Source organism: Myxocyprinus asiaticus, chromosome 38, assembly GCF_019703515.2.
Source record: "Myxocyprinus asiaticus isolate MX2 ecotype Aquarium Trade chromosome 38, UBuf_Myxa_2, whole genome shotgun sequence".
In the NCBI taxonomy this organism is placed as follows: domain Eukaryota; kingdom Metazoa; phylum Chordata; class Actinopteri; order Cypriniformes; family Catostomidae; genus Myxocyprinus; species Myxocyprinus asiaticus.
The window spans coordinates 26,974,077-27,001,040 of record NC_059381.1 but is presented as its reverse complement, the minus strand read 5'-3'; the positions used below and the strand labels follow the sequence as shown (position 1 = coordinate 27,001,040).

The 26,964-nt window shown below is 35.3% G+C and overlaps 2 protein-coding genes across 2 annotated transcripts; one reads left to right on the top strand and one right to left on the bottom strand.

The window, feature by feature from the left end:
- The first annotated feature begins 1,537 nt into the window (after positions 1-1,537).
- On the top strand, positions 1,538-3,134 carry LOC127429197 (leucine-rich repeat and immunoglobulin-like domain-containing nogo receptor-interacting protein 1). Its single transcript, XM_051678073.1, has 2 exons — positions 1,538-1,585; positions 2,264-3,134. The coding sequence occupies exon 2, from the start codon at positions 2,324-2,326 to the stop codon at positions 2,978-2,980; it is 657 nt and encodes a 218-aa protein (XP_051534033.1). The 5' UTR covers positions 1,538-1,585; positions 2,264-2,323; the 3' UTR covers positions 2,981-3,134.
- A 3,192-nt stretch (positions 3,135-6,326) lies between these two features.
- LOC127429186 (hepatocyte nuclear factor 1-beta-B) lies at positions 6,327-21,729 on the bottom strand. Its single transcript, XM_051678055.1, has 9 exons — positions 21,254-21,729; positions 19,645-19,844; positions 18,642-18,918; positions 17,688-17,908; positions 15,402-15,547; positions 14,862-14,982; positions 8,523-8,672; positions 8,260-8,357; positions 6,327-7,039 (listed from the first exon to the last, which is right to left on the bottom strand). Exons 1-9 carry the CDS (start codon positions 21,616-21,618, stop codon positions 7,019-7,021), a joined length of 1,599 nt encoding a protein of 532 aa, XP_051534015.1. The 5' UTR covers positions 21,619-21,729; the 3' UTR covers positions 6,327-7,018.
- Positions 21,730-26,964: the final 5,235 nt, after the last annotated feature.

The following is a 26,964-nucleotide window of genomic DNA, read 5'->3' as shown; positions in this document are numbered from 1 at the left end:
ATTCTCTCATCATTTACTCACCCTCATGCCATCCCAGATGTGTATGACTTTCTTTCTTCTGCTGAACACAAATGAAGATTTTCAGAAGAATATTTCAGCTCTGTAGGTCCTTTCAAAGCAATTGAATGGTGACCAAAATTTTGAGGCTTTAAAAATCACATCAAGGCAGCATAAAAGTAATCCATTCGACTCCTGTGGTTATTTCCATGTCTACAGAAGAGATATGATAGGTGTGGGTGAGAAACAGATCAATATTTTAAAAGCCCTTTTTTTTATACAATAAATCTCCACTTTCACTTTCACTTTAACATTCTTTCACATCTGAGCGTCAAAGTGGAGATTTATTGTAAAAAAGGACTTGAATATTGATCTGTTTCTCACTCACACCTATTTCAATTCTAATTTCAATTTGTGGGGTTCAAAAGTAATCGGATTTAAACCTGGAAATAAACAGAATGTTTTAGGGTTTATTTTAAAGGTAAATAAGAAATATTTTGTATCCTGCAGCTCAAGGCCAAGGTCACTAATTAAATAAGCACATTTGGACTTTACACAAATGTTCCGATTTCCTTGCTTCCATTGAAGCACACAAGATGCTCTTTGGAACAATCATGCTGAGATAACATGGATCATCAAGTTTTACACAAACTTCTGGAGTCCATGCTAGGTTGACTGTATATTTTTTGAAAGTAAAAGGGAATTATATCAAAGATATTCTGAAATTCATGTAAAAATAAATTTAAATGCCAGACACCAAAACACATACGCGCGCACACACACACACACACACACACACACACACACACACACACACACACACACACACACACACACACACACACACAAAATAACATTTTTATTGTTCATATAACTGATTTTTATTGTAATGATTATCAAGATTTTTTTATTTTATTTATTCCTTTATTTGTTTTGGATTGAGCAAATACTTAAGTGAGTGAGTGAGAGAGAGTTTAAACTTCCAACATTCTTGAACAATAAATCATTAACTAAAATTAAACTCATCCTATGGCAGTTAGAAATAGAGGAGCCAAAACAAACAAATTCTCTTGTTATTCAGATAAGTCATCTTGTCGATGAGACACTGTCTATGTAATCCATTGTCATCTCTCTTAAGTGTTTAGTCAAGTTGGTCAAGTCCAAAGAACTAAAGTCTTATTTCCTTTACAAAATGACACCAGAACCATCACATGATAATACTTTAAGTGAAGTAATTCCATAAGGAAAACATATAAGCACACAAACCTTTACATGAAAAAAAAAAAAAAAAAAAAAAAAAAATATATATATATATATATATATATATATATATATATATATATATATATATATATATATATATATATAATAAGATCTAATTTAGCAGAATCAGACTGGGTGCATACTTTATGTCATCAAAGCTGTCGGATTGAGTGTGAATCTATAGGTTTAGAAACTATGTGGATCTGTATGGCTTTTACTTCTGCTTTGTCTATCTTAGATTTTTTCACTTCCTGATACACAACATAATAAAGAAAAACTGTCTGCTGTATATCTGAATTGTAGTTCAGAGGAGTGCAATGAAAAGGTAAGTCTTTGAGAGTGAATTGTAAAATGTTTCATTTCTGTATGTCAGCAGCACTGGTTGAAAGCACATTGTAAGTAGGGTATTGTGATTATTTCCCGTCATGGATTGATTAAAAGTATTTATTATCATATACAGTTGGCTATAATGATTCTGATAAGTATGTGACTTACTATGTGGCTATAGTCTATTTATCACACATTCCATGATTTTTTTAATAAAAGAATTGTTTCCCTAATATGATACGTTTTCTGAAATGAACATGACTTTAGATCGGTTGAGAAATATTTAGGTGTGGCAATACAAAAAAGCTGTTTCAAAGTTTGTGAAATATCTTTTAAACTATGTTTGTTGCCACAACAGTAAACAGTAAATTCTATTTATTTTTATGTTATAGAAAATAATTTATTTTGACATTAAATATTCTGTTGTTCATGTTCATGTTGTTGAAATTAGGTATTGTTCTGTAGATTGTGATTCTCTTTTATCTTTGCAAGAGGAACTGTTTATCATGTCATTTACAGTAAATATACAGTATCATAACATATATAATTTTGGTAATGTAGGTAATCTGAAAGATAATTATGGGTTACTCACAATAACAATTGCTACATTTCCACATTAAATATATCTTTAATCTAATCTATGGTAATAATCTCTGATTAATAATTTTAATTGTAGATAATACAGAGCCAAAGGCTGAAGGCTGGATAATGGGAACAGAATAAGTGAAATATAGACATGAAAGCAAAATCTTGGAAAAGCATGGGAAGTCTAAAAGTAATTGCATTATATGTTGTTTTCTGTGGATTTCTTTCTGCAGTTACTTCATTTTCACTGAGTAATTGCACCATCACTACTTCCCAATATAACATCCAGCTGAAAGTGCTTTGCTACAAAATGGGCTTTTTTAGTGTTCCTCCACAGATACCCAGCAACACCCAAATATTAGATGTTTCCTATAATGCCTTTGTACAAATCAAAGTCGGAGACTATCAGAATTTTGTACACTTGACAGATTTGAATATATCCAACAATAAGATTGCATGGATTCAAGAGGGTGTATTTGACGGCCTCTCTAACTTAACGCATCTCAATCTGGCCAACAAGAAATTGGAAGGGGTCTCAAGCGGTATGCTACGCAGTCTAACTAATCTGCTGGTACTACTTCTTGATGCTAATAACAGTGAAGACATTGAGGAGTCCGCTTTTAGCACCCTTCAAAATTTAAAGGTGTTGAACCTCACAAACAACCACCTACATTACATAGAAAGAGTCAAGCCTGTTCTCGCATCTCCAGGTTTAGAGGAACTGTACACTGGAAGCAACCATTTTGATGTTTTCAACTCAACTGAAATGTCAACAAAGCCCTTGTCATTGAAAAAGCTGGATTTTTGACAATATGTTTTAAGCCCTGTTCTAAACTGACCAAATTGGATTTATTGGACATTTTCCATTTGTCACAAGGTGTATTAAGAAGATTTACACAACTACAAATACTGCATCTACAAATCAATAAACTAACTGAAGTTACAAATTCCTTTCAGATGCTCACCACTCTTGAGTTCATAGACCTCAGTAGAAACAGCATCAACAATTTAATCTGTAGTGATTTTGCCAATTTGGCACAGTTGAAAATTCTGTACTTGTACGATAACAAAATCTCACATATTAGTCCGTCTGTTCAAAAACCTGAAGAGACTTGAAGTCCTGAAGCTTGGGACAAACGATCTATTAAAGATTGGTGATGCTTTTAGAAATGGGCCCCATTCCTTGAAGGACTTGTAGCTGAATTTGAACAAGCTTATCAAAATCGAAAAGGACAGTTTCATAAACGTATCCCAACTCAACAATCTGGAGATACAAGATAATCAGATTTCAGAGATCGAAGCTAATGCATTCAGAGGACTGGAAAGCTGACCTCTCTGTCACTGTCATCAAACAAGATAACAGCAAGAACATTCAGACACCCAAATGTGTTCTCAGGGATGCCCAATCTTGAGAGTCTACATTTGTTTGCCAATAGCATATCATTTACTGATAATAAATTGAAATACCCTCCCTTCGCAGACCTGAAGTTACTTAGGATATTGGCCATCCACAGTCAACGGCGAGGATTTGGCAAAGTACCCTCAAACCTGCTCCAAGGTTTATCCTCCTTGGAAATGTTTTATGGTGGAAACATGAATCTTAATCATCTATATCCCAACATATTCAAGTTTAGCCCTAAACTCTGGTTTTTGGATCTCTCCAAGAATGCATTGTCAGATGACAGGCTAACATAAACATAACAATGTTTAATCTGTTCTTACACAAAAACAACATGCAAAGCCCCCAATTATATGACTGTTTGTCTTTACTGATTTGTGGGAGATCACTCTATCTTCAGTTAAATGTTGCACTTATGCACTGGTCCTTCAGGGCTTGAGATGAAAGGAGAATGCCTGCTGTTAAAGTTCCTGAAGTCCTCTCTATCTGGCTTCTACATTTTACAATGGTGCCTTTAGCAGCAAAAGAACACTGGTCTGAACAAAAAACACAGTATCACTAACATCCCAGCTTTCCTTAGACATACCCATTGCATTTGCAAAACTGCTGAAGATCTATAGAAGCTGAGGATGTTAAAGGGAAACTTCACACAAAAATGAAAATTTGGCCTTATGTTGTTCCAAACCCAAATGACTGTCTTACTTTTGTGGAACGCAAAAGGAGATATTTGGCAGCTTGTTTGCCTCAGTCACCATTAACTTTCACTGCAATACAAAAGTACAATTAATTACAAGTAATACAAAATGACAATTAAATAACATTTTTGGCCTTTCAAAAATATTCAGCGACCAATATAGCCACCCTTTTCAATAACTGCCATGAGCCTTCCATCCATGGAGTCTGTCAGTTTCTTGATCTGTTCACGATCAACTTTCGCTGAAGCAGCAACCACAGCCTCCCAAATGCGGTTTAAAGAGGTGTATTGTTTTCCCTCACTGTAAATCTCACATTTGAGAAGGGCCCACAAGTTCTCAGTAGTATTTAAGTCAGGTGAGGAAGGGAGCCAAGTCATTATTTGGGCATCTTAGAGGCCCTTGCAGGCTAACCAAGCAGTGGAGTACTTGGATGCATGTGATGGAGCATTGTCCTGCATAAAGATCATTCATAAAGATTCTTCCTGTACCACTGCTTGAAGAAAAGTACTTTCCAGAAACTGGCAGTAGGTTTGAGAGTTGAGTTTCAGTCCATCTTCAACTCGAAAAGGTCCAGCTACCTCATCCTTAATGACAGCAGCCCATACCAGTACCCCTCCTCCATCTCTGCTGGCACCTGACTCAAAGTGGTGCCCTGTGTCCATTAGTAATCCAGCCATGGGCCCATCCATCTGGTCCATCAAGAGTCACTCTCATTTCATCTGTCCATAAAACCTTTGAAAAAATCTGTCTTTGGGTATTTCTTTGCCAAATCTTGACACTTCAAATTGTGAATATATTCAGTGGTGGTCGTGTTTCAGCCTTCTTGACCTTGGCCATGTCTCTGAGCACTTGACACCTTGTACTTCTGGACACTCCAGGTAGGTTGCAGTTCTGGAATATGGTAGCACTGGAGGATAATGGGTTCCTGGTAGCTTCACGTTTAATTCTTCTCTAATCTTTTGCAGTTAATTTGCATCTTTCTTCATGTGTTTTTTTGCACCCCAGTTGACTACTCACAACAAAACGTTTGATTGTCCGGTGGTTAAGCATCAATAGTTTAGCTATTTCAAGAGTGTTGCCTCTGTCTGAAAAGCATTTTACAATTTTTTTTACTTCTCAGTGCAAGTTAAATTTAGGTAATGAAGCTGCCTAATAAATATGCACACCTTGATATAAGGTGTTAGTCACTTTCGCCACACCCTCCCTCATTACGCAAATACATACCACCTGAAAATGATTGAATCCAATAAGCATTCAAGTTTATATGGTTTGGAGTTGGAAATTTTGCATGGAAATAATGATAAGATCAGAATACTCACTTTTGTGCACGCAGTGTATATTTTAGGAATCTAGATATAATTACCTTTTTGTTTGAGCAATATTTTTTTTATCTTTACCTTGTGCAAGGATGTTTCAATTTGTTTTATATTTGTTATGCTTTTAGTTACCCTCCACACTGTTATATATTAACAAATGTATATTTTCCCATTTGTCCTATTCTACATAAAAACTCAGAAGCACTGCTGATTCAATTAAAATGCATCGATAGTAGTTTCCTCAATGCGGCAGCTTTTCACATGCACTGAGAAAACCCAGAAACAGTGCAGTTAATTAGTAATCCCCTTGCTTTGAGTGAAATTAAGCTCCAGATTATTCCTTTTTGCTCTACCGACTGGAACTTTTGCTCTAAGTTTTAGCTGATTTAGCTTCTATGGGGAAGGAAATTGCAGTCACATGCTACTGAAGTCAAGTGAAGAGAGTAAAGGACTTGTTCACTTCCTAAAAGTTTATTCTAAGATGATACTTAGCCCTTTGACCAGTGTGACAAAAGAGGAAATAGACCTAATAGGGCATGGGAAAACAAAAACACACCCTTTTATTGCCCATATCAGTCCCCACCCCTCATTCACACCTTTAACTAATGTGTGAAAGCTTTCTTAAGACATAAAAAGCAATGAGTGTCTCTGCATATAGGGTACATTAACTGACAAAAATGCAAAAAACACATTTATGAACACCTATTTTGACTATAAGTAAAAATGAGCACTACAACCAGGAAATATTCTTCAAAAATGTATTATTTCTGTCAATTTACACAAATATAAATATGATTGAGGTGATTCCAAAACATATATAAAAATAGCACAGTCTTTAGAAAGTTATACACATTTTCATAATATTAGCTACAATGGAGTTGTGTGAAATCAGTCCCTGAGAAGCAATTACATTTGAAGGATCTTTTGGGATAACTTTTATGTGCAAGTCCATGCAATGAAATGTAGAAACCACTGAACGTGAATTTACATGGTATAGTGATTATTTTTCTTTTAGAATATGGGATACATTTCAAATCTCAAACAATATATGTTCAAAACAAAAACTCACTTGTGATCGACTGACTATTTTTGTGGTTTTGCTTGAAAAGTTGACCTTGTATATTATAATAAACCATATTTCCTCATTAAATTGTATTTACAGTATAATGGAAGATTTCATCAGCTAAAACTGACTGGTGTGAAACCTTTGGCTCAGTATTCAATTGTTCCAGCAATTTCCATCAGTTTGTTCTGTCATCCGCTATGGCTTAAAGGTGTTATATATAAATCACTATTATTCATTTATCGTAGAATCCACAGGCAGTGCCGCTCATGTTGGTTCTCCACACTGAGGGGTTACCACAGTAACTGATGAATGCAGATGTCAGGCACTGCTGTTGCTAAGCTGCCGAGGAAGTTTTCACTCATGTGTTTATTCACCAGGCCTGCAAAGGACACTGCAGAAATGATAGAGTAGAGGTTATCCATCATGACTACAACTATAGGCTCAAAACATACACTATAAAAAGTGGTAACCTGTTATTGTTACCTTAAAGAGCTAATTCTACCTGATCTAACCCTTAAAATATGTATTCAGGTTGATTCTGTGATATTAAATTATAGTTTTATCCTATATCAGAGGTCTCAGAGGTCAAGCCCAGGCTCGAGCCCCTACATCATAGACAGCACACTAATTTAATTTACCTTAATGTGCTTCAGGAATATATATGAACCAGTGAACTTGTGAAATGATGTTAGACCTTTTCTCAGAGCAAACAGAGTAACCACATGTGTAGTTGGACATGTTCCACATTTGACAACCAGAGAGTGTCCAAATATGTTTTAATATTAATTTTGAACAGTATAATTATCTATATTTTTATTTTATTATTATTATTATTTTGTATCATTTAAAGCAACAAACTGGTTTTTGTGAATGGTTTTGCTTGAAATGTGTGCTTGTGCTATCTTTCATTAAAACAAATGCCAGTTGGTTCGATGCTTTGCCATCTAATGCATTGACATACAGTGCAATCCATATGGGATAGTTCATTTATTCACCCTCATGCCATCCCAGATGTGTGACTTTTATTTCTGCTGAACACAAACAAAGATTTCAGAGCAACATTTCAGCTCTGTAGGTCTATACAATGCAAATGAATGGTGACCAGAACTTTGAAGCTCCAAAAAGCACATAAAGGCAGCATCCAAGTAATCCATAAGACTCCAGTGGTTTAATCCATATCTTCAGAAGCACTATGATAGGTGTGGGTGAGAAACAGATCAATATTTAAGTCCTTTTTTGCTATAAAATCTCCATTTTTACTTTCACTTCCACATTCTTCTTTTTTTTTTTTTTTTTGGCAATTCATTCTTTGTGCATATCGCCACCTACTGTTTCTCACACACACCTATCATATCACTTATGAAGTTAAGGATTTAACCACTGGTGTCATATGGATTACTTTTACACTGCTTTTATTTGCTTTTCGGACCTATAAAGTTCTGGCCACCATTCACCTGCACTGTATAGACCTACAGAGCTGAAAAGAGTGAAAGTCATACATATTTTTGGGTGAACTATCATTTTAAGTGCCATTGTATGGACGGAAGCACACAGTTTATCTAAATATAGAAATGTCAACACGTCAAGCTGGAAAATGAAGCTGAGTTAGACCTGCTTGCTGGAGCCCAGATGTGTGATAGTGCTGGTGTCCATAGTCATGTATCGAGAGGGATGGGAAAACTGAGCAACTTCCTGTTTTGGAGAGTACACTAAAAAGACAACAGCAAAATGTGAGCTGACCATCAGTGTTCAATTTCTGCATTCATAAGAAAAGAATAATTTGCAGATATCAAAGAACTGTATGTGATTGCTTGTTCTTTGTTAGTTCAGGCTCTGTGACACTGTGTGTGCTCTTGTGTGTGCTGTTTATTTACTGTGTGACTGTGAGAAGGGCTGTGAGGAGATGTGTGCTGTGGTCAGTGGTGTTAGGCTGGTGCTCAGGGGGAACTGCATGGGCTGCAGGGTGGTGAGTCCAGATACGCTGTTGATGACCGGCACACTCTGAGACTGAGGAGATGCAAGACCTGACAAACAATTATAAAAATGCTGTCAAAGTCACCAGTTATAGTTTTAAGTGATGCATGCTCTAGCTTTTGTACTACTCTGTTTACCGTACTCTTGAAATTCAGTTTTGCTGTAATTGATTTTGTTTTTCCTCAATTGTAAGTTTGGATAAATGTATCTGCAAAATGATTATGTAAATGTAATAAAAAAATATAAATCAAATTATTAAAGGTGCTATATGCTATAGAATTTGATATTTCCCATAAGTCTACTTATAATGTTTCCCTTGAACCAAAAACAGTTGCAATTTAGTTTTTAGTTTTAGTTTTAATTTTGATTTTAATTGTTTTAGTTTTAAATTTAAGGACAATTTTCCAATCTTTTTCTGATCCTTAGAATAAAGCAGGCTTTTCTCGTTTTGTACCTGCAAGGGCCCATTCAGGTCGAACACATTCTAGCACTCAAAAAATACTAGACACAGTGCAACGAATAGAACAGAAAGCAGGTGTCTCAAGACACATTTTTTAATGAGCTGAAGTTCTTTAAACTGTCACAGAGGCAATAAACAAGGCACTCGAAAAACAATTGGAAAACGGTACGAATGGACGCAAAAACAAGCTCAGAGTGAAAGGCCACTAAGACTGTTAAATGATCTAAGTTAAGATTAGCTAAACTTCGCTTACCGATGTAGTTCATACTGACCTTTATCAGAGAGGTCCAAATGAGCTAAATACTAAATATGCATTGATATGTAAACATTGGCAGCCATATGTAAATGTATGATGATTTCTGAATCTCTAGTTTTTTATGTTTTGTTTTAATAAATTGTCTGGGTGGATTGGGAGCTTTATGATGTGAAAGTAAGACTATGTCTACATAGTACATTGAACACTTTTTATTTTAAACTAGTAAAGGAAACCTGTCTCCATGATATTGCCCCTTTAATTATAGTGGTCCTCAACATGCAAACTGAAGTTGCAAACTAATGACTGAAGTGTCACCATTAAAATGTTTGGCATTGTGACATTTTCATGACTGTACATTTTCATTTCTGCACTCATTCTCAGTACTGAAATACATTTCTGAAAATCATCCTGTTAAAACTTTAAATCAACAAATAAAATTAAGTACAAAAAATACAATCACAATGTTTCCACTATATACAGTCATCTAAATTATGAGCACCACTGCTTAAATTTCACATGGTTCATTAATACTCTTGACGCAAAGTAACGCTTGCTAGCCCCAATCAGCTGTTCACTCTCTACACTGTGCACAGTTCTGATTTTTCTGTGATGAAATAATCTGGCTTTTGAATGAATCTTCTTAGTGAATGAATCGTTTTCTTTCACCTCCATACGCTGACTCATATTTCTTGTTCACTTACGTCTCTCCCTTTCTAAGCAAATAAGCTCTAGTTTAAAGTGTGAGACTGCTTTGGTGCTTTTCATGCCAAGACACACTATAGCGTGAGACAATAGCATTAGAGTGCAGGCTGTGAAGTAGCATATCATGGGTTTGACCCACTGAAGGAATATGCCCCCTTACTGAACAAGCAAAGATCAGGATCTGTTGATCGACTGAAGGAGAGGAGGATGTATGTCATTTGTATACTTCGGTACTCTCGTTCAACAAGGAGAGAAATTTGGCTAGATGAATTTTGAGTAAAAGTGACTGATGACATTACGACATCAGGACGTAATTGAATCACTTATAATTATTTTTAGGCTAATAATGTTGTCTTTTTGTATAGTCATGCACAGCACCAAAATGTTAGCTATATTTTATTGTCATTTGTGGGAAAATGCATATGATGCTAGTAAGTAGAGTAGTGGTGGCGTAGTGGGCTAAAGCACATAACTGGTAAAAGGTTGCTGGTTCAATCCTTACAGCCATCACCACTGTGTCCTTGAGCAAGGCACTTAACTCCAGGTTGTTCCAGGGGGATTGTCCCTGTAATAAGTGCACTGTAAGTCACTTTGGATAAAAGTGTCTGCCAAATGCATAAATGTAATGCTTAAACACTCTACTGAAATCTTTTAGTAGATACACAAATTTGAATTTTTTTTATTTGTTTCAGCTGTGAATGACTCTGGGCTTTATCAATGGTTTAATGACTCACTTAAACACATATAAGATGTTCATTTGTTGCCACCTACTGGTTAAGGTGTGATTGACAAAAATTTTCACTGAACGAATCGGTGAACAAATCTGAATGACAGACAGACAAACATCATTTAGAGTTAATTAATTCCACTAAATACCTGGGACATTTATTGTATTAATAGGTTTTGTAGTGTTTGATATAACTTTAAACTATAGAAGTTGTGAAATGATTAATTCATGTTCCATAATTTTTGTTAATAAATAGAGAACAAAAGGGAATGAACAGGACAAATGAAACATGCTGCCAATTAATAGACAGATAATAATATATAGTTTGTCTGTATTCTTCAAGCAATTTTGGTTATTTTTGTAACTTTATAAATGTTTATTATAGAAAATTAAAATATTCTGAATGAATATTAGCTGGCTTGCTTAAATGATATAAAAAATTAATGTAAAAAAACAAAACACCATCTATGCAACAGAGTGAAATACATTAAAGGTGCAGTATGTAAGATTCAGAAACCCTTGTTATTAATGACATATGTGGCCATTAAGTGAACTGCAGCCAGCTACCTGTTGCTCGTGCTCGCGCTCGTGCACACACTCCATAGAGATGTGAACATCGACAAAAACAATGACGTAAGGCACAAAGAGACTGAATGTGAACATATTATATTTGACTCTCCAGTGCTGGAACAGGGCTAAAACAAAGTGTGGATATAGGTCTGGCTATGCGAGACTGTAGTTTGAAGTAATCACTTTTCTTTGCATGATACATTGACTGCATTTATACGATAGCCGGCGTTAGCTAGCTAGCCAGCTTTATCAATAGCTGTTAACTAAATTTGGTGGATGATGACAGTAGCTGTTTATAAAATAGACTGTACATTACAAATATGTTGACACAATTCAGTATTGATGTGATTCCATCACAACTGTCATTCTGATATATCAATGTGCCATTGTTTTATAATAACAGAATGTATATATTTTCTGTATAACCAAGTTATGTTACACTAATGAATGGGTCTTTTTGTATTATCTTGAACACTGCATTCATTTCATGTGTTATTGTAGTTTAGCTAAAATTACACAGATCAGTCCTTATGGCAATATATTTCACATGTTTGCAGTTATGTAAGCTCACCTGTCCAATAAGAAGAACGCCAATTCAGGGTCGGTTTTGATCCCCAAAACTGAACGAAGATCCCTCCAGGAATCAAATGCCCTGCCGATGTTTACTCTAGTTTTCGCTCGACCATGATCAAGTTCCCACTTAGCCAGACGGGATTCAGTAGATACAGTAAATGTTTTTTTCTTTTTTTTTTTTTTGAGTTTGTGTAGGAGTTGGTGTTGTGCTGGGAGCCGGAAGTTTGCTGGATTCCATCTCTAAGATAACATTACCTAGTGTTGCAGTTTGTTGTCGCTGTTGAATAGCGGAAGACAAGCACTGAGGCAAGGCTCTCGGGAGCGTGCATAAACATCACATCATTTGGATTTTCCCAGCAAAAGCGACCCGCTCCCTTTGCATAAAAATCAATCTACAGGCTTTAATAGGCAACCTAGGAAGTCCGGGAAGGGCTCATTTTTTAAGTTGCCTTACAAGCCGTTCACACATTGGCAAAAAAGGGCTAATTAGTACATGAAAATTGTTACATATTGCACCTTTAAATGCACACATCTTATAGTGTCATTGGGAGCTGAGCTGATGAAATTGGGGTGGTGATGACTCATGAATAGCCTCAAACCAAATTTGGGGTCTCTAGGGCATACTCTATAGCACCACCACCATGTCAAAAATTAACTTTTCTTTTGGGCGTATCTTTTGAACCATTTGTCCTAGAGACATAATTATTTTTTGTCTAATTATTCTCCTCCTAATGATTCCATTAAAACTCCACCCGTAACAGTTGCCGCCATCTTGGATTATGATGTTTACAGTTTAAACCTTTCACATCCTTTAAACTTGGTCTGATTTTCCCAAACGATTGATAAAAATAATCTCCAGACCGAGCCACACAGATATGACTTCACTTCATTTTGATTTTTGCAAATGTTGAAATATTACAGCATCGTGAAAAGGTCGACGTGAAATAGGATTTAAGGCTAAATCTCGGCAACACTTTGTCCTATCAAAACAAAACTTGGTATGCTTCATCAGGAGCATGATCTGAGGGTACATGTAGAGTTTGGAGACAGCACCACCTATGGGTTAAGAAATGTGAAAAATGGTTGTTTTTGCCCATAACTTTTGAACCATATGTCCTAAAATCATGATGATGTCTCTGGATTTCTTGGGTCATGAGGATTTCAATGATCCCAATTTTTCGCATATTGGCCATACTGCCTCTATGCCGTTTTTAATTATATTACACTTTTTTATATATTTTGAATGCATTGACAGATTTGAAAGAAAATTGGTATGCTTCATCTACATCATGTCCTGAGGTTACCTGAGCAGTTTGGAGACAGTGCCACATAGTGATCATAATGCTTATTCAATATTAGCTAAAATTTTGGTGTATTATTGAGTCCTTAAGTTTTCAGAAAATGCAGAGGGAAATTTCAAAATGTATTAATTAATGTATTTATTTATTTATTTATTTATTTATTTTTTTAAAACCTTCTGACTCTCAGTTTGGTAAGTCTCTTTAGCACTTCTACTGCTTGTGGCTTCATAGTGCAGTGGTCTGTGCAACATACCCTTGGTGCCATGGAGATTGAAAGGGTGCCTGTTCTGGGCAAATTGAAAATAATTTAAAAGTTGCAATGAACTTTGTATCTGGACTGTTCTTTCTTTCAGTTGTGTGTGTGATATCAGCTCTCTGACATTTTGAATATTATTATAAATATTTTGGCTTTTGAATGCTTTGTCAGATTTTAATGAAAATTGGGATGCGTTATCAAGTCCTGAGGTTACCTGAGCTGTTTGAAGACGGCACACCTATAGTTAAAAAGAAAACCCACACTTGTGTGCTGACTGTAAACTCAGCTTATCTCTTTGCCACTTACTAAACATATCAACTGAGTGGTACAGTGTGTTAAGCAATAGACTATAATTGTAAAAGTCATGGGTTCAAATCCCTGCTTAAGCAGGTTATCTGGTTTGATTTCTCTTTTACTGGAGTCTTTGTACTGTGTTTACTGAATGATTGCAGGCTAATTGAATTTAGATTTTTATCTTTGTTGTAAAGTTATTTCAATATGAAATTGACAATGGTAACCGCTGTGTTTGGCCGTGCTTACTGTCAGCATGGTATGACACTCAGCTGGCTATCAACTACGGGGCAGCATGGTTCAGTGGATTGTGCACAGAGCTGTAATACAGAAAGGTACCAGTTCACTCCCTGCTTGGGATGACTTGTATACCAGTGTACATTTGCAAAATACACCATACACTCTGAGGGTCCTATAGATCCTGTAGGCCACATAGGCAATTTAGGGGGGCTTGGCCCCTTCATGGCTGATTGCAGCTATATTATCTATTTGTATTTATGTTTAATAAAAATAGTGCAAGTAATTTTTAGCGTTGAGGCATTTCATTATTTGACAGTTATTACTATTACAGCTATCTGGGCTTCCAGAGCCCTTCAAGTGTCAAAGGCTCCCAGTAAATGAACACACATGACAAGGTGAACACAAATAACGCATCTATAATGATTCCAAGGTTTTTTTTCACCAACACGTGTAAATACGGGTCTGACATTGCAGGCACGTGGACACTTGCACAGCAGCACTGCTGCTGAAAAAAAATCATAGGTAAAACACTGTATCATATATATATATATATATATACATATATATAGTATATTATAGTTTAATTATTCTATTTATATATTATATTATTTTGTATATTTTATATTGTTTACGCTAATGAGAATGAGATTTTGTTCACATTACAGTATTGAGAATGGGGGTGCTTATTTGTCATGAAAATGTCACAATACAAAAAAATTAATGGTACAAAAAAGGGATCATTTTCAAAATATAATATTTGACTGAGTTGAAATATGACCTTGACATGTTTTTGACAAGTTTTGAGATTAACCCAGGAAATACAAGCTTTAAAGAAAGAGGAAATTAAAAGGTGATTCACTCACTTTGAGCAGCCAAACTCATAATGAGGCTCTGTGCTTGCTGGTGATGATGAGACGAATGAGACAGACTATGAATGTTAGTCAGGGTACTCACAGGAGGCAAGATTCCACCTGACACTGAGATCTGGAAACACACACACACATACACTATGTAAATACATGTAAGGTACACAAACACTTTGCAAGTAAGGGCAAGGTTTCTTTTCCCCTTAGGAAACAACATCCACAGTACGCAATGTGGGGGGGTGGACAATTCACACGAGTCATAAAAGTGAATAAAGGCAGGGTTTCATATGCACTGCCTCCACATGCTGGATCAATGTTCTCTTTGACCTAGTTGAGTCAGTTTTCAAATAAAGGCTTTATCAAACACGTCTGTAAAATGTGCATTGATCTCTGCCGCATATTATATTTCTGGTATAAGAAACAGGCAGGTAGAATGTACAGCACTTTTTATACTATATTTGTCAAAGCATACATGTCCATGATTATATTACAATTTGATTAATACATAGGACAATAGATACTAGTTTTTTGCTTTACCATTTTGGCATCCGTTGATAACAGGCTGTGGCAGGGGTCCAGACTACCTGGAGACACCTGTTGCAATACTGATTGGCTGCTACCATGGTGACTGATGGTTGTCGAGGAAGTGACCTCACTGGTTCCTTGTTGACTATACCTGAGTTCTGCATTGAAGAAGACAAGAGGGAGAGATATATGTATATCATTAATTACACTACTAAGCTTTGACAAAACATTTGCATAATATCACAAGGAAGTTTAAAATAGCGAAAAAAGAGAGAAAACATTCCTAGTTGCACATACTGACCTGATTCTGTCTATCTTTATTTGACCTTGTTGCATAGCTGTATATCAGCAAAAATGATAAGAGTCTGCACAGTCCAAACACTCCAATAGACGGCATTTATAAAAACCGTCTTATAAGATTGACATATTCTCATTCTTCTATTACATAAATAAAATGTATTCCCCAAAACATACCTGTTTATGCTACATGTTGGCTGCTTTCTTCCTTCATATAGGAAAATAAATACAATCAAAGAGCTTCTGAACAATTTGAGGTCAGTGACTGTAGCAGAACACACAGTTTGAGCAAACACACTGATCTCTGACTCACTCGCCTGACGTAATATTAATCCATTTGTAAACATTCTGCGGAATTCGTCCCATTTCACAGGCTGACGGTTTACAGCTTTTCAACCAAACGCAACTGTGTGCTCCTTTACCCAACTAAAGTGTAGCTGAAAACATAAAAAATATGTATGTTCATGTTAAAACAACTACATTGTTTTAAAAATACTGAATCATTTAGGGGAAACATATGTGCTCAAGTGTTTTTTTTTATTATTTGTTTTTTTTATGCAATCACTCCCTCCTGGCAGGGCCAGCCCGTGGGTTTGTGGGGCCCTAGGCAAAATCATGAAAATGGGCCCCCCGGTGTGAAAATTGTCATAACTTTAAAACACCCAAATGTGATGAGCAGATTTTTTTAATAGAAAGCACTAAAAAAGAAGCACTATATGGTATACCTCGGTAGATGAAAATTAAAGTGACCAATAGCTTTTTTTCCCAACATGAAGATGTTAGGTTAAAATATACATGCATGCATAAGCGAATATGTGTATTTTAGGTGCTGTGATAGGTCACCATTTTATCACCTAGTTTTGATCACTTTTATACTTTTTCTAGAAGTACAAATAAACTAGGGTCTCAATTAATATAAGGTCATGGAAACTGCAAGTATGATAATTACTGGGTAACATTATACAAGGTTTGCATTAGGTTTCATTAACAATGTATAATACAATTTTACAGCATTTATTAATCTTGGCTAATGTTGATTTATAAAAATTTATTGTTTAGTGTTTATTCATGTTAGTTCATAATGTATTAACTAACGTTAACTTAAATATATGTAACTCTAGTATATGTAGAAATTAACATTAACTAAGATTATTAAGTATTGTTCATTGTTAGTTCATGTTAATTAATGTAGTTAACTAATGTTAACAAATACAACCATAAGTGTTACACATTAAAGTAAAACAAAATAAGAAAATGCTGTTTAAAATAGTTTTAGATAGTTTAAATTGTATAGGATACTGCTGACAATAATTGAAATTCCATTTCAACTACTCACATAACTATGTGTAAATGTTACACAACGATGTTACACAGCAAATAAAATAAATTAAAAAAATTTGCGTTATGAATAAATTATGCAGATTAGTGTGTACTGCTTAGCTATGCTTCTTGCCGATTTTAGATACACTGCTGTTATTTTATTTGTTGTAACTTTCAGTTATTTGTCTTTTTGAGATTATTCAGAGCTCATTCTCTATGTAATATGATGTTTTTAGTTTTCACCTTCATTGTGATTTGTATGTATGCTAAATGATCAGGTCCATGCCTGTTGCACATTCTCCTTAATGTGTGCATGACAGGAACCATAGGACTGCAGAGAATTTCAAAATAAAAGTCATCAATGTTTCTTAATCTTATGACTAGTTCTTTACTTTGCACGCATTCGCGGGGTACCCCAGGCACGTCAGGACCCTAAGTGGCCGCCTGTATCGCCCTGTAGGATGGGCTGGCCCTGCTCCAAGCCACCAAACTCAAACATTGACTTGACCCTGGTTTGACGCTAAAGATGTGGCATGTGATTTTGTGTCCTCAAATCTCACCTGTGGGTGTATCAAAGGTACCGTGGAATTCCAATGAAACACACACACACTAATTTGCTTTTGTGAGCGCGTGTGCATGTGTGTGTTATATGTGAGTAGTTGCACTGCAGGGAAATCTTACTGGAATCCGAGTTGCTGTGATGGTGCTGAGTGTGTGAGGATGCATGGGACAGCAGAGGGTTCATGCTGTGGGGAGTATACGTGTCCATCGCCAACTTCTGTCTGAAGGCCTCTTCCTTACGCCGGTTAGCAAACCAGTTATACACCCGAACCTCTGTGACCAGATTAGAACCCAGTCCATGAGCTTTAGAGGGCGACACACCCCTCTGCACACACTCTGCTCTAAAAACAACCAAAAAATCATGGAACTGATATTTTAATATCCACATTTTAAGCACACATATTATATCATGGAGCTTAAAAAAATACAAATAATTGCTCATTGTTTTTAGTGTCAGTGTCAGTTTTTTTTATTAAGGGGCAATGTTTTCCCCCTGGAGTTAATTTCAGGGGCATTTTTATACTTTTAAAGGGCATTTTTTTCTAACCATATAATAATCACACTGTGTTTTATCCTTAATTTAATTTTTTGAATTTAATCAGTTCATTATCATGTTACCAATAAAATGAAAACAGTATCAATTTATATATTGTAAGTTATATATTTGTATCTTATATATATATATATTAATATGTATAACTATAATGTCTAAAATATATAATAATTCATTGCTGGGGCAGTTTTTGCCTGCACATATTAAATTTCTGGGGCATTTGTGTCACTGTCGTTGACATTATTGCCCCAAGCCCCATTAATAATACTCGGCTGCACTTCCTCTATCATTACCTTCAAATCTCAGCTCAGAACTCATACATTATCATAGTTTTTCTCCTCCTACTCCTAAATGATAATCTTTGATAATCTTTAATTTTTGTATCACTGATTTATGCTCTATTCACTGTGATTTTTTTGTTCTCTTATTTGATTCTTGATTGTAAACTATCTTTGAGCTCTGAAAAGCCGCTATATAAATAAAACACATAATAATAATTTCTGACCCTGGTTTAAGGTTACCTGTTGCATTCCTCGACCAGTGCCTCCCTCTCTTCTTTGCTGGGGTTCCTTTGTCGTTCATAAGCCTGGTAGAGGATTTCCTGAGAGGCTGGACCCCATTTGAAACGGTTTCGCCTCACTCTCTTAGAGCCTGGCTCCCCCTCTTCTCCAACTGGCGCTCCTGAACCTCCCGCTGCCCCCGAACTGTGTCCGGTATGGTTGAATTCTGGGAAAAAAAACAGGACCTGATCCTGACTGCCTGAGTCATTGGGGTCACAGCCCTGAACACGGTCGAACTCTGCGGAAATAAGAGGGGGACACCATTGGGGCAGAGTAAGGCAGATTCATGATAGATAGTGCTTGGATGGGGAGTCCCATAAAGTAAGCCCAATTATGAGCACTGTTATGATGGGGCTTACAGAGCAGAGCTCAAATTATATACACTGACCTGGCCAAAGTGACCTTCATAATAGTAGGTTGTTCAGAGCAAGTCAACGGCAAATACATTGCAGTAAATAGCAGCATTTTAAAAAATCTCAGTCTACAATATTCATATTTTTTGCTCTATTTGAAAACAGTAGCTGCAAAATGATCTCATCTAACCAAAATGTGAGAATTAAAGGAATATATATATATTTTTAAATCACTAAATAGAAAACATTCACAAAAGATTTTTATATAGATCAACATACCCCATGGTTAATTTGTAGATATATTACTGTATTTGTATTATGTTGTAAAATGTAAATAATTAAAATGCATAATATTAGTATTATAATATATATATGCTAAACTGGCCTATTCAGAATAAGGCCTATAGCCTAAACAATTCAGTATAATAATTATAATAATAATAATAATTATTATTATTATAATTTTATATATATATATATATATATATATATATATATATATATATATAAGCATTACAAGAAAATTAAAACATAACACAGTTTAATTAGCTGCGTTATAGTTTATTAAGTTGTAATAATTTTAACATATGTAAAAAGAGATGTTGACTTACGTCGGTCGATTTCGCGCTGTTTCTGCACATACCAGGTGTAAAGCGCGGCTCGTTTGGCAGTTTTCATCGGTGTTCCTTTATTCAGGTGCTGAGACAGGTGCGACTGATTGAGACCCGTGACATCAACCACCTCGCGCTGGGGAATATTGTGCTGCTGCATGTATCCTTTAACAGTGCGCGCGACCCGCCACGGGTCCTCTCTGACAACAACACAAACTCTTGTTATTAGCATTCATAATCAACAATTTATTATTTCGACATTTATTTATTTTTTGCGTTTGTGTGTAGAATTAGCCTATGTCCCTTTAAAACTACCGTTGTTTTGACATTTGAAAATGCTTTTTAAAAAATAGCAAAATTCTCAAATTAGCAAGCAACAGAAGTAGCCTGCTGTGCAAAAGCATTAAAAACTTAAACATATAACAGTAGTTAAATTCACGAGTAGACTTACTGATTAAATTAGTTAGTCTTTCAGAAATGTATTCTTAATCTTTGAGAGAAACATGATGGAAGACTTTTTTTTTTTTTTCACCATGAGACTATGTTGTCAATATTACGTCGACTATCACTGAGATTAATAAGCGTCTATAGATGCAAAAACAATAAATAAATAAATAAATGTAGCAAGACTATATATGCTAATACAAGCTATTTAAAATTTAAGCTATGTAACATAAATTTAAAATAAGAACAATATTCGTTTCATGTTCCATTTGATCTAACCAGATTATATTAATTTGCCTTCATAAAACTAACTCCATATTTTGTTTTAATATCCATTAAAATAAAAAATGTAATAAATATGAGGGAGTCCGCAAATGTTTGTATTCGGAAATAAACCCTCACATTAGAGTGTGGTCGAGGATGTTGATTTAAGACTATAACTTTGGACAATGAATAACTAGATATCTTTTCCCTCTATTCATACGATATTGTGTATCTTTCTGTTGATGATTTATAGAAATAAATTAATAACAACAACACGTGGTTTCGTTTTGCCTTTGCGCGTTGTACTATTTCTATTTTTCGCGATCATATCGAATTTTGTCAAAAAGGCCTACACACATTTAAAAGAGCTCACTCAAAATGGCTAGAAATACAAGTTACAAGATGTGGTAATTAAATAATTAAAATAATATAAAATACAATAAGATAGAAGGAATCAAAAATATTTTAAAAACTAATTTCTTTTCTTTTTCTTTTTCTTAAAGCCCACACAATTTTGTAATGGGTATGCAAATCTTTTTTCGGGCCTTTTTTGAAAAATAAATATAAATAAATAATTGGATAAAACTATTGGATATTTTCCTAGATTCGGTAACTCTTTACATTAGTTTTTATGTTCCAGTTTAATTACATAAGTAGTGATTAAAACTATGAACTATAGCAATAAGCTGCATGTTTATTTTGTGGAGCTGCTCATATTTAGGCACTGTTGTTCTGATTGCCAGTTATACCTACAGTTAATTATAATAACACATAATGTGTAACATGGACACTGTAAAATGTTGCGCTGCATTGTTTGCATATATTTTTTTTTTTAATAAGACGACATTTAGTTATTTACTGAACTGCAATGTCAATCTCTGACAAACTGTATGTGACTCACGATAACATGCGCTCCACTTCAGCGCGCTGCTCCGCCGCCTCCTCCGTGTTCAGAGACTGCAGCTCCCGCAGGATCGGCGGCGTGTCGAACTCATCCCCGTCATCCGAGCCTTCATCACCGGACAGTTTGCTCTCTTTACCCTGCACGCTGCTCAGAGTCAGAAACACCGGCTTTGAATCGTCGCTCCCGCCGTGGATACTACCTGGGGATAAGGGTTTTTCCACTTTTATTCCGAATTCAGGGGGACATGGACACAAATCCTCCAGCGCCTGGACCAGCACATCCTTGGTGACCCCCGAGTCCAACAAGGCGCTCAGGAGCTCCTGCTGAAGCGATGTCAACTTGGACACCATGTCAGTAAACATCAATACGGTCTTGTTGAAAATCCTCGCGGACTCGTTAAATAGACGTAAAATTAAAATAAACTGAAATTTAGACAAAGTGTGGGGACAGAGGTGACCAAAGTGTCCTTTACGCAGAGTTTAGCAGTTGTCCCGGGTTGGAGCGCACCTGCTAGAGGAAGTAGTTCCACTTTCCTGAGGGGCGGAGCTCTGGAAATGACTTAATGGTCATTGGCTGTCGCATTTTATGCAAATTATATTTGCTCTTTTTATGAATGATGCTAGTACAAATTCATATTTCGTTGCTATATTTTACTCAAGTATATGTTTTTTTTTTTTAATTATTATATTATGTGTTTTATGAGGTGCTATGATTGTCTTTTTGAGAGCCTGTACTTATGGGGATTTTATTTTATTTACACTAGAAAAATATTCTACGTTACACACTGTTTATCTAGCTTGTCGTGAGTTTATATGCATGTATTAGCTCTTAAAGCAAATATAGTCATATTGTATGAGAAGGCTATTAATTAATTTGGTATCATCCATCTTTATTACTTTATGTAAGACTACTGTATGTATCATTGTTATAACTGATTGATAACCTGATTGAGTGCTTTTCCATGAAGTGATGCCAGTTTTGATCACAATTTGAGATTCATTTTCCATTTAAAAAGAAATAAACTTTTCTGTGTCCTGCCAAAGTCTTCAAATGTAAAAGTGATCAAATGTGCAATCTGTGTTCTTCAAACTTTTATCATGTTTTGTGTGCTCCTATGAAATAAGACATTTTATTAACAACTTCCCACCACTTTTTGGGAGATAAGCTTTACTTTTTACTGCCCACTTTTTAAATCATTCTTATGCCCTGCATGCTTAAATGTAATAACTTTAGACCGACAGAATTTTAATGCATGCTGCATTTCAACCCTTCTCACACATTTTGGAGACTGGTCAGTTCTCAATGATTAACAGTAGTTAATAACAAACTTACAGAAATTCCATATTTTTTTTCCAGGATGTGAAACTACTTCTGTTGTGAAAGCTGCTGTGGAGTGTGACTGTATCGGATAATATGTTCATTTTCTCTCTCTCTCTCTCTCTCTCTCTCTCTCTCTTTGGAAAGGTAGGGCCAATTCTTTATTTGACCAGTCTATGAGAGTGGACTGTTTGACAGGACTGACCATTAATTGATTTCAATTGCAAGAGTTGTCAGCCACTTGCCAGATACACTGTAAATACTAATATTTATCTGGGGAAAAAAAAAATAAAAAAAAAAATAATTATAATTGACTCAAGCTTAATTTTTTGGCAATTCTTACTACTTTTAATTCAGTTACCATTACTCTCTAAATCCTAAAGTTGTCATTAATAAAAACATTTAAGTGGTCCTTGTTACACTTTTGGTGTTCCCGGTCAAAAATGCTTATAAATCTCATTATGCTATATTATCACCAAATATTGGGTTAGATCTTTTTGCCAACTTGTTTTCTTTTAATTAGCACAGGTTTTATATTTCTTTTTGGAACTTATTGATTGTAGGCCAAAATCAAAAATAAGAGAAAAACTGAGTGTTCAGGAGCATGTTAATCATATTCATGTTCACATACACTGATCAGCCACAACATTAAAATCACCTGCCTAATATTGTGTAGGTCCCCCTCGTGCCGCCAAAACAGCGCCAACACGCATCTCAGAATAGCATTCTGAGATGCTATTCTTCTCACCACAATTGTACAGAGCGGTTATGTGATTTACCGTAGACTTTGTCAGTTCGAACCATTCTGGCCATTCTCTGTTGAACTCTCTCATCAACAAGGTGTTTCCGTCCGCAGAACTCCCCCTCACAGGATGTTTTTTTGTTTTTGGCACCATTCTGAGTAAATTCTAGAGACTGTTGTGTATGAAAATCCCAGGAGATCAGCAGTTACAGAAATACTCAAACCAGCCCACCTGGCACCAACAATCATCCATGTGATTATCTAATCAGCCAATCGTGTGGCAGCAGTGCAGTGCATAAAATCATGCAGATACGGGTCAGGAGCTTCAGTTAATGTTCACATCAACCATCAGAATGTGGAAAAATGTGATCTCAGTGATTTGGACCATGACATGATTGTTGGATCTGTGCACGCACACATACACACACACATGTGCACTAACACACACTCACACACACACATGCATGCACACACTCACACACAAATACTCACGTAACACACACAAACTCTTTTGAGTATTACATGCTTTCTTTTTCACAGAGATGAACTTTATCCTACCCTGAACTGCATCAACATCCATTCATCCATCCAACATTACCACACAAACACACACACCAGAACTGTCTTTGCCCCACAGTGACCCCTCTCCAATAGAATCAATAGAATTGTGGCATTCCCGGTCAAAGATGACCGGTCATTGAAAATGAATGGGGAAGATCACACATTTTTTTTACTTTGAAATGTTTTTATTTTGAAATGCTTTTATTTTCTGAAAAGGGGCACCAAGTAACACTTGTGGTGTTCCCTGTCAAATCTGACCATTGTGACAAAGAAAACTGTCCTAAGCCTATTTACACCCGAACACTGTCATATAAAGAATGTTTCATGGAACAAAAATACCAATACTGTTTATATTAATTTTATATTTTCTAATAAATAACAAACCAAATCAATGAACACCTGGTGGTTTTGTGTCCTCGTGCACATGATTGACAATAGCTTTTTGCATGTGCCTTGCAAATGTGTGCTCTGCATTTGAAATACACAATGCATGATGAAAGAGATCATCAAAGAAAGATTCTATTGGAGAGGGGTCACTGTGGGGCAAAGATAGTTCTGTTTTCATATTTTATTTAACATTGCCAAAATTATCCACAAAAATTTCACTCAAAAACGGAGGTGCATAAGCTCATGTCAATGAGGCCTATGATTAAAAAGTTCCAAAAAGAAATACAAAACCTATGCTAATTGGAAGAAAACATGTTGGCAAAAAGATCTAATCCACTATTTGGTAATAATATAGCATAATGAGTGATTTATAAGCAATTTTTATAAGCTGGTAATTTTTGATCAGGAACACCACAAGTGTGACTTTGTGCCATTTTGTACAAAATAAAAGCATTTCAAAACAAACTTCCTGGTTAAACATTAAAGCACACTAGTGTGATAAATAGTACAGAATGTTTTCATATTTTATTTAATATTGCCAAAATTATCCACAAATAATGCTTTTTTTCACTCAAAAAAGATCTAATCCACTATTTGGTGATAATATAGCATAACGAGAGATTTATAAGCAATTTTTAATAGGCCAGTCATTTTTGACCGGGAACACCAAATTAGGTTAAAAATTTCAACACAGTACAAGGTTTAAAATGAATATAGTTTTAATCCTTATTACTATTGTGGTTGTTTTATTGTAGCTGGTTGATAGTAGTTATTTGTGTGAAGTCACCATTAGGGTTATTAGTGTTACCTCTGGTGAACTTGTAGCCTGTTAAATTTAAGTCATTCATCTCTATTTAACTGTACTTTACAAAAGTGCAGTTTTATGTGCACTAAGAAGTACTGAGGATAATCCAATGTTTCATGTGGCTAACCAAGATTCCAGTCATACTTTCTCTTATACTGTATAAGACTTGCTATAACTCAATTGAAATAATGAAATAAAACAATGATACTTTAATCACTTATTAGATAAGTTTACTTAAAAAATTAAGTTCAGTTTACTTGAGCCAAATAAGTATGTTTTCTTAGAAAATTCATGCAAACGGATTGCCTTATAAATCTAAGTAAGGTCAACTAATTTGATTTTACAGTGATGCAGCAGTTTTGCTGACTTATGCTAAAATTATGTTTTTTTTTTTGTTTGTTTTGATAAAGCAAATGTTATACAATACATGCACACACACACACACACACACACACACACACACACACACACACACACATACACACAGATATTTTAGACATGATGGGCAAGCTGGGGAATCAGTGACCAGTGAGATGAGTTCCGGTCAGTAAGCTGGACCTTGACTTGGACTCAAAAGGACACATCATCACAAGTGCACACACACACACACACACACACTCACACACACACACACACACACACACATTGATAAAGATGGAGAGAACTTTATTTCTTCTGAAAAAGGTTTCTTCAACTGATGTCCTGAGACTAATGTGAAGTCTCCAGGTATTTATTGTGTGTGCGTTTGCAGTGATAGAACTGTGTCCACAGGTGTTAAACCATATAAAGACTCTGTTGATCACCCTGTTAGACATTAACTCTAGTAATCTAACTTGCATGAGCTTCCTTTTCATGATGATGAGCAATGATGGATTATAAAACCTCAATGTATATACAGTATATGCACTGTAGATATTTACATGTTTCGCATATTGCGGTATAATTTAGAAATTACAGCCAAAAGCATGGATTTGCTCATTTAAATGGGCATTCACTCAAACTTCTTGTCTATTTACTTACCCTCATGTCATTCTAAGCCAATGACTTACTTCATTGAATGGATATTAGTCTGTGTAACTAATGACAGAATTTTCATTTCTGGGTAGACTAACATTTAAGTTAAAGAATATTAGGGTACAATGGGACTAAAGGCCCTGCGGGGCAAAAGGCACATTTGATTATATTTTCTGCCAAAAAACTTAAAAGCAACAAAAACTACCACAGCACTTACCTTAACACCTGTTTGTCACTATAAATTGCAAAATATTCCTGATCCATGAGATCATTGCCTGCAATGTCTAAAGTTTGATTTTGAGGTAATTTGGTCTAATATTAATCATTTTTTTAAATGCTGAAAATGTATGTAGCTAATGAAAATCCCCAAAATTGACACATTTATTTTGAAACTAAAGACTTATTTATAATTTTTAGTTTTGTTCAAGGTGAATAAATCAAAAGATTTTTAATAACTGTCCAATAAACAATTGTCATTTGGAGTAAAAAAAAAAAAAAGCCCCCTTATTGCTTTTCTTAATGGGGCAAATATATTTGTTATTGATAAAGTGGGCTCACATTGACCGATTCAATCACAACAGAGATTAATTTGTTTATAGAATACTTGAGATGTTATGAAATTACAAATGTGATTGAAATTAACAGAAAATGTTTAACCCTTTTCCGAAGTAGGCTAGTTATTTTGAATAAGCATTATCTTAATTTGTTACTTATAAAGCATATTGCTGTTGTCCCTATATTTACAAGATATCACTATAACCCCTATAACTTAATAATTCAGACAACCTTTTGTTATTATTTCTCTTCACACAACTTGTTGCTCCATCAGTTTTATAATCCTGTAACCACAGGATTTTACAATAAAATATGTATATGACAGAA

Bases quoted from the DNA above. Each gene is read 5' to 3' on its own strand.
- LOC127429197 (XM_051678073.1), top strand. From the start codon at position 2,324: ATGAAAGCAAAATCTTGGAAAAGCATGGGAAGTCTAAAAGTAATTGCA.
- LOC127429186 (XM_051678055.1), bottom strand. From the start codon at position 21,618: ATGTTTACTGACATGGTGTCCAAGTTGACATCGCTTCAGCAGGAGCTC. The intron at 8,358-8,522 runs GTAAATAAACAG...TTGTCTTTTTAG, and splicing joins GCCCTTCTCACAGTCACACA to TGTACTCTCCAAAACAGGAA. The intron at 7,040-8,259 runs GTCTAACTCAGC...TCATTTCTGCAG, and splicing joins ATCTGGGCTCCAGCAAGCAG to TGTCCTTTGCAGGCCTGGTG.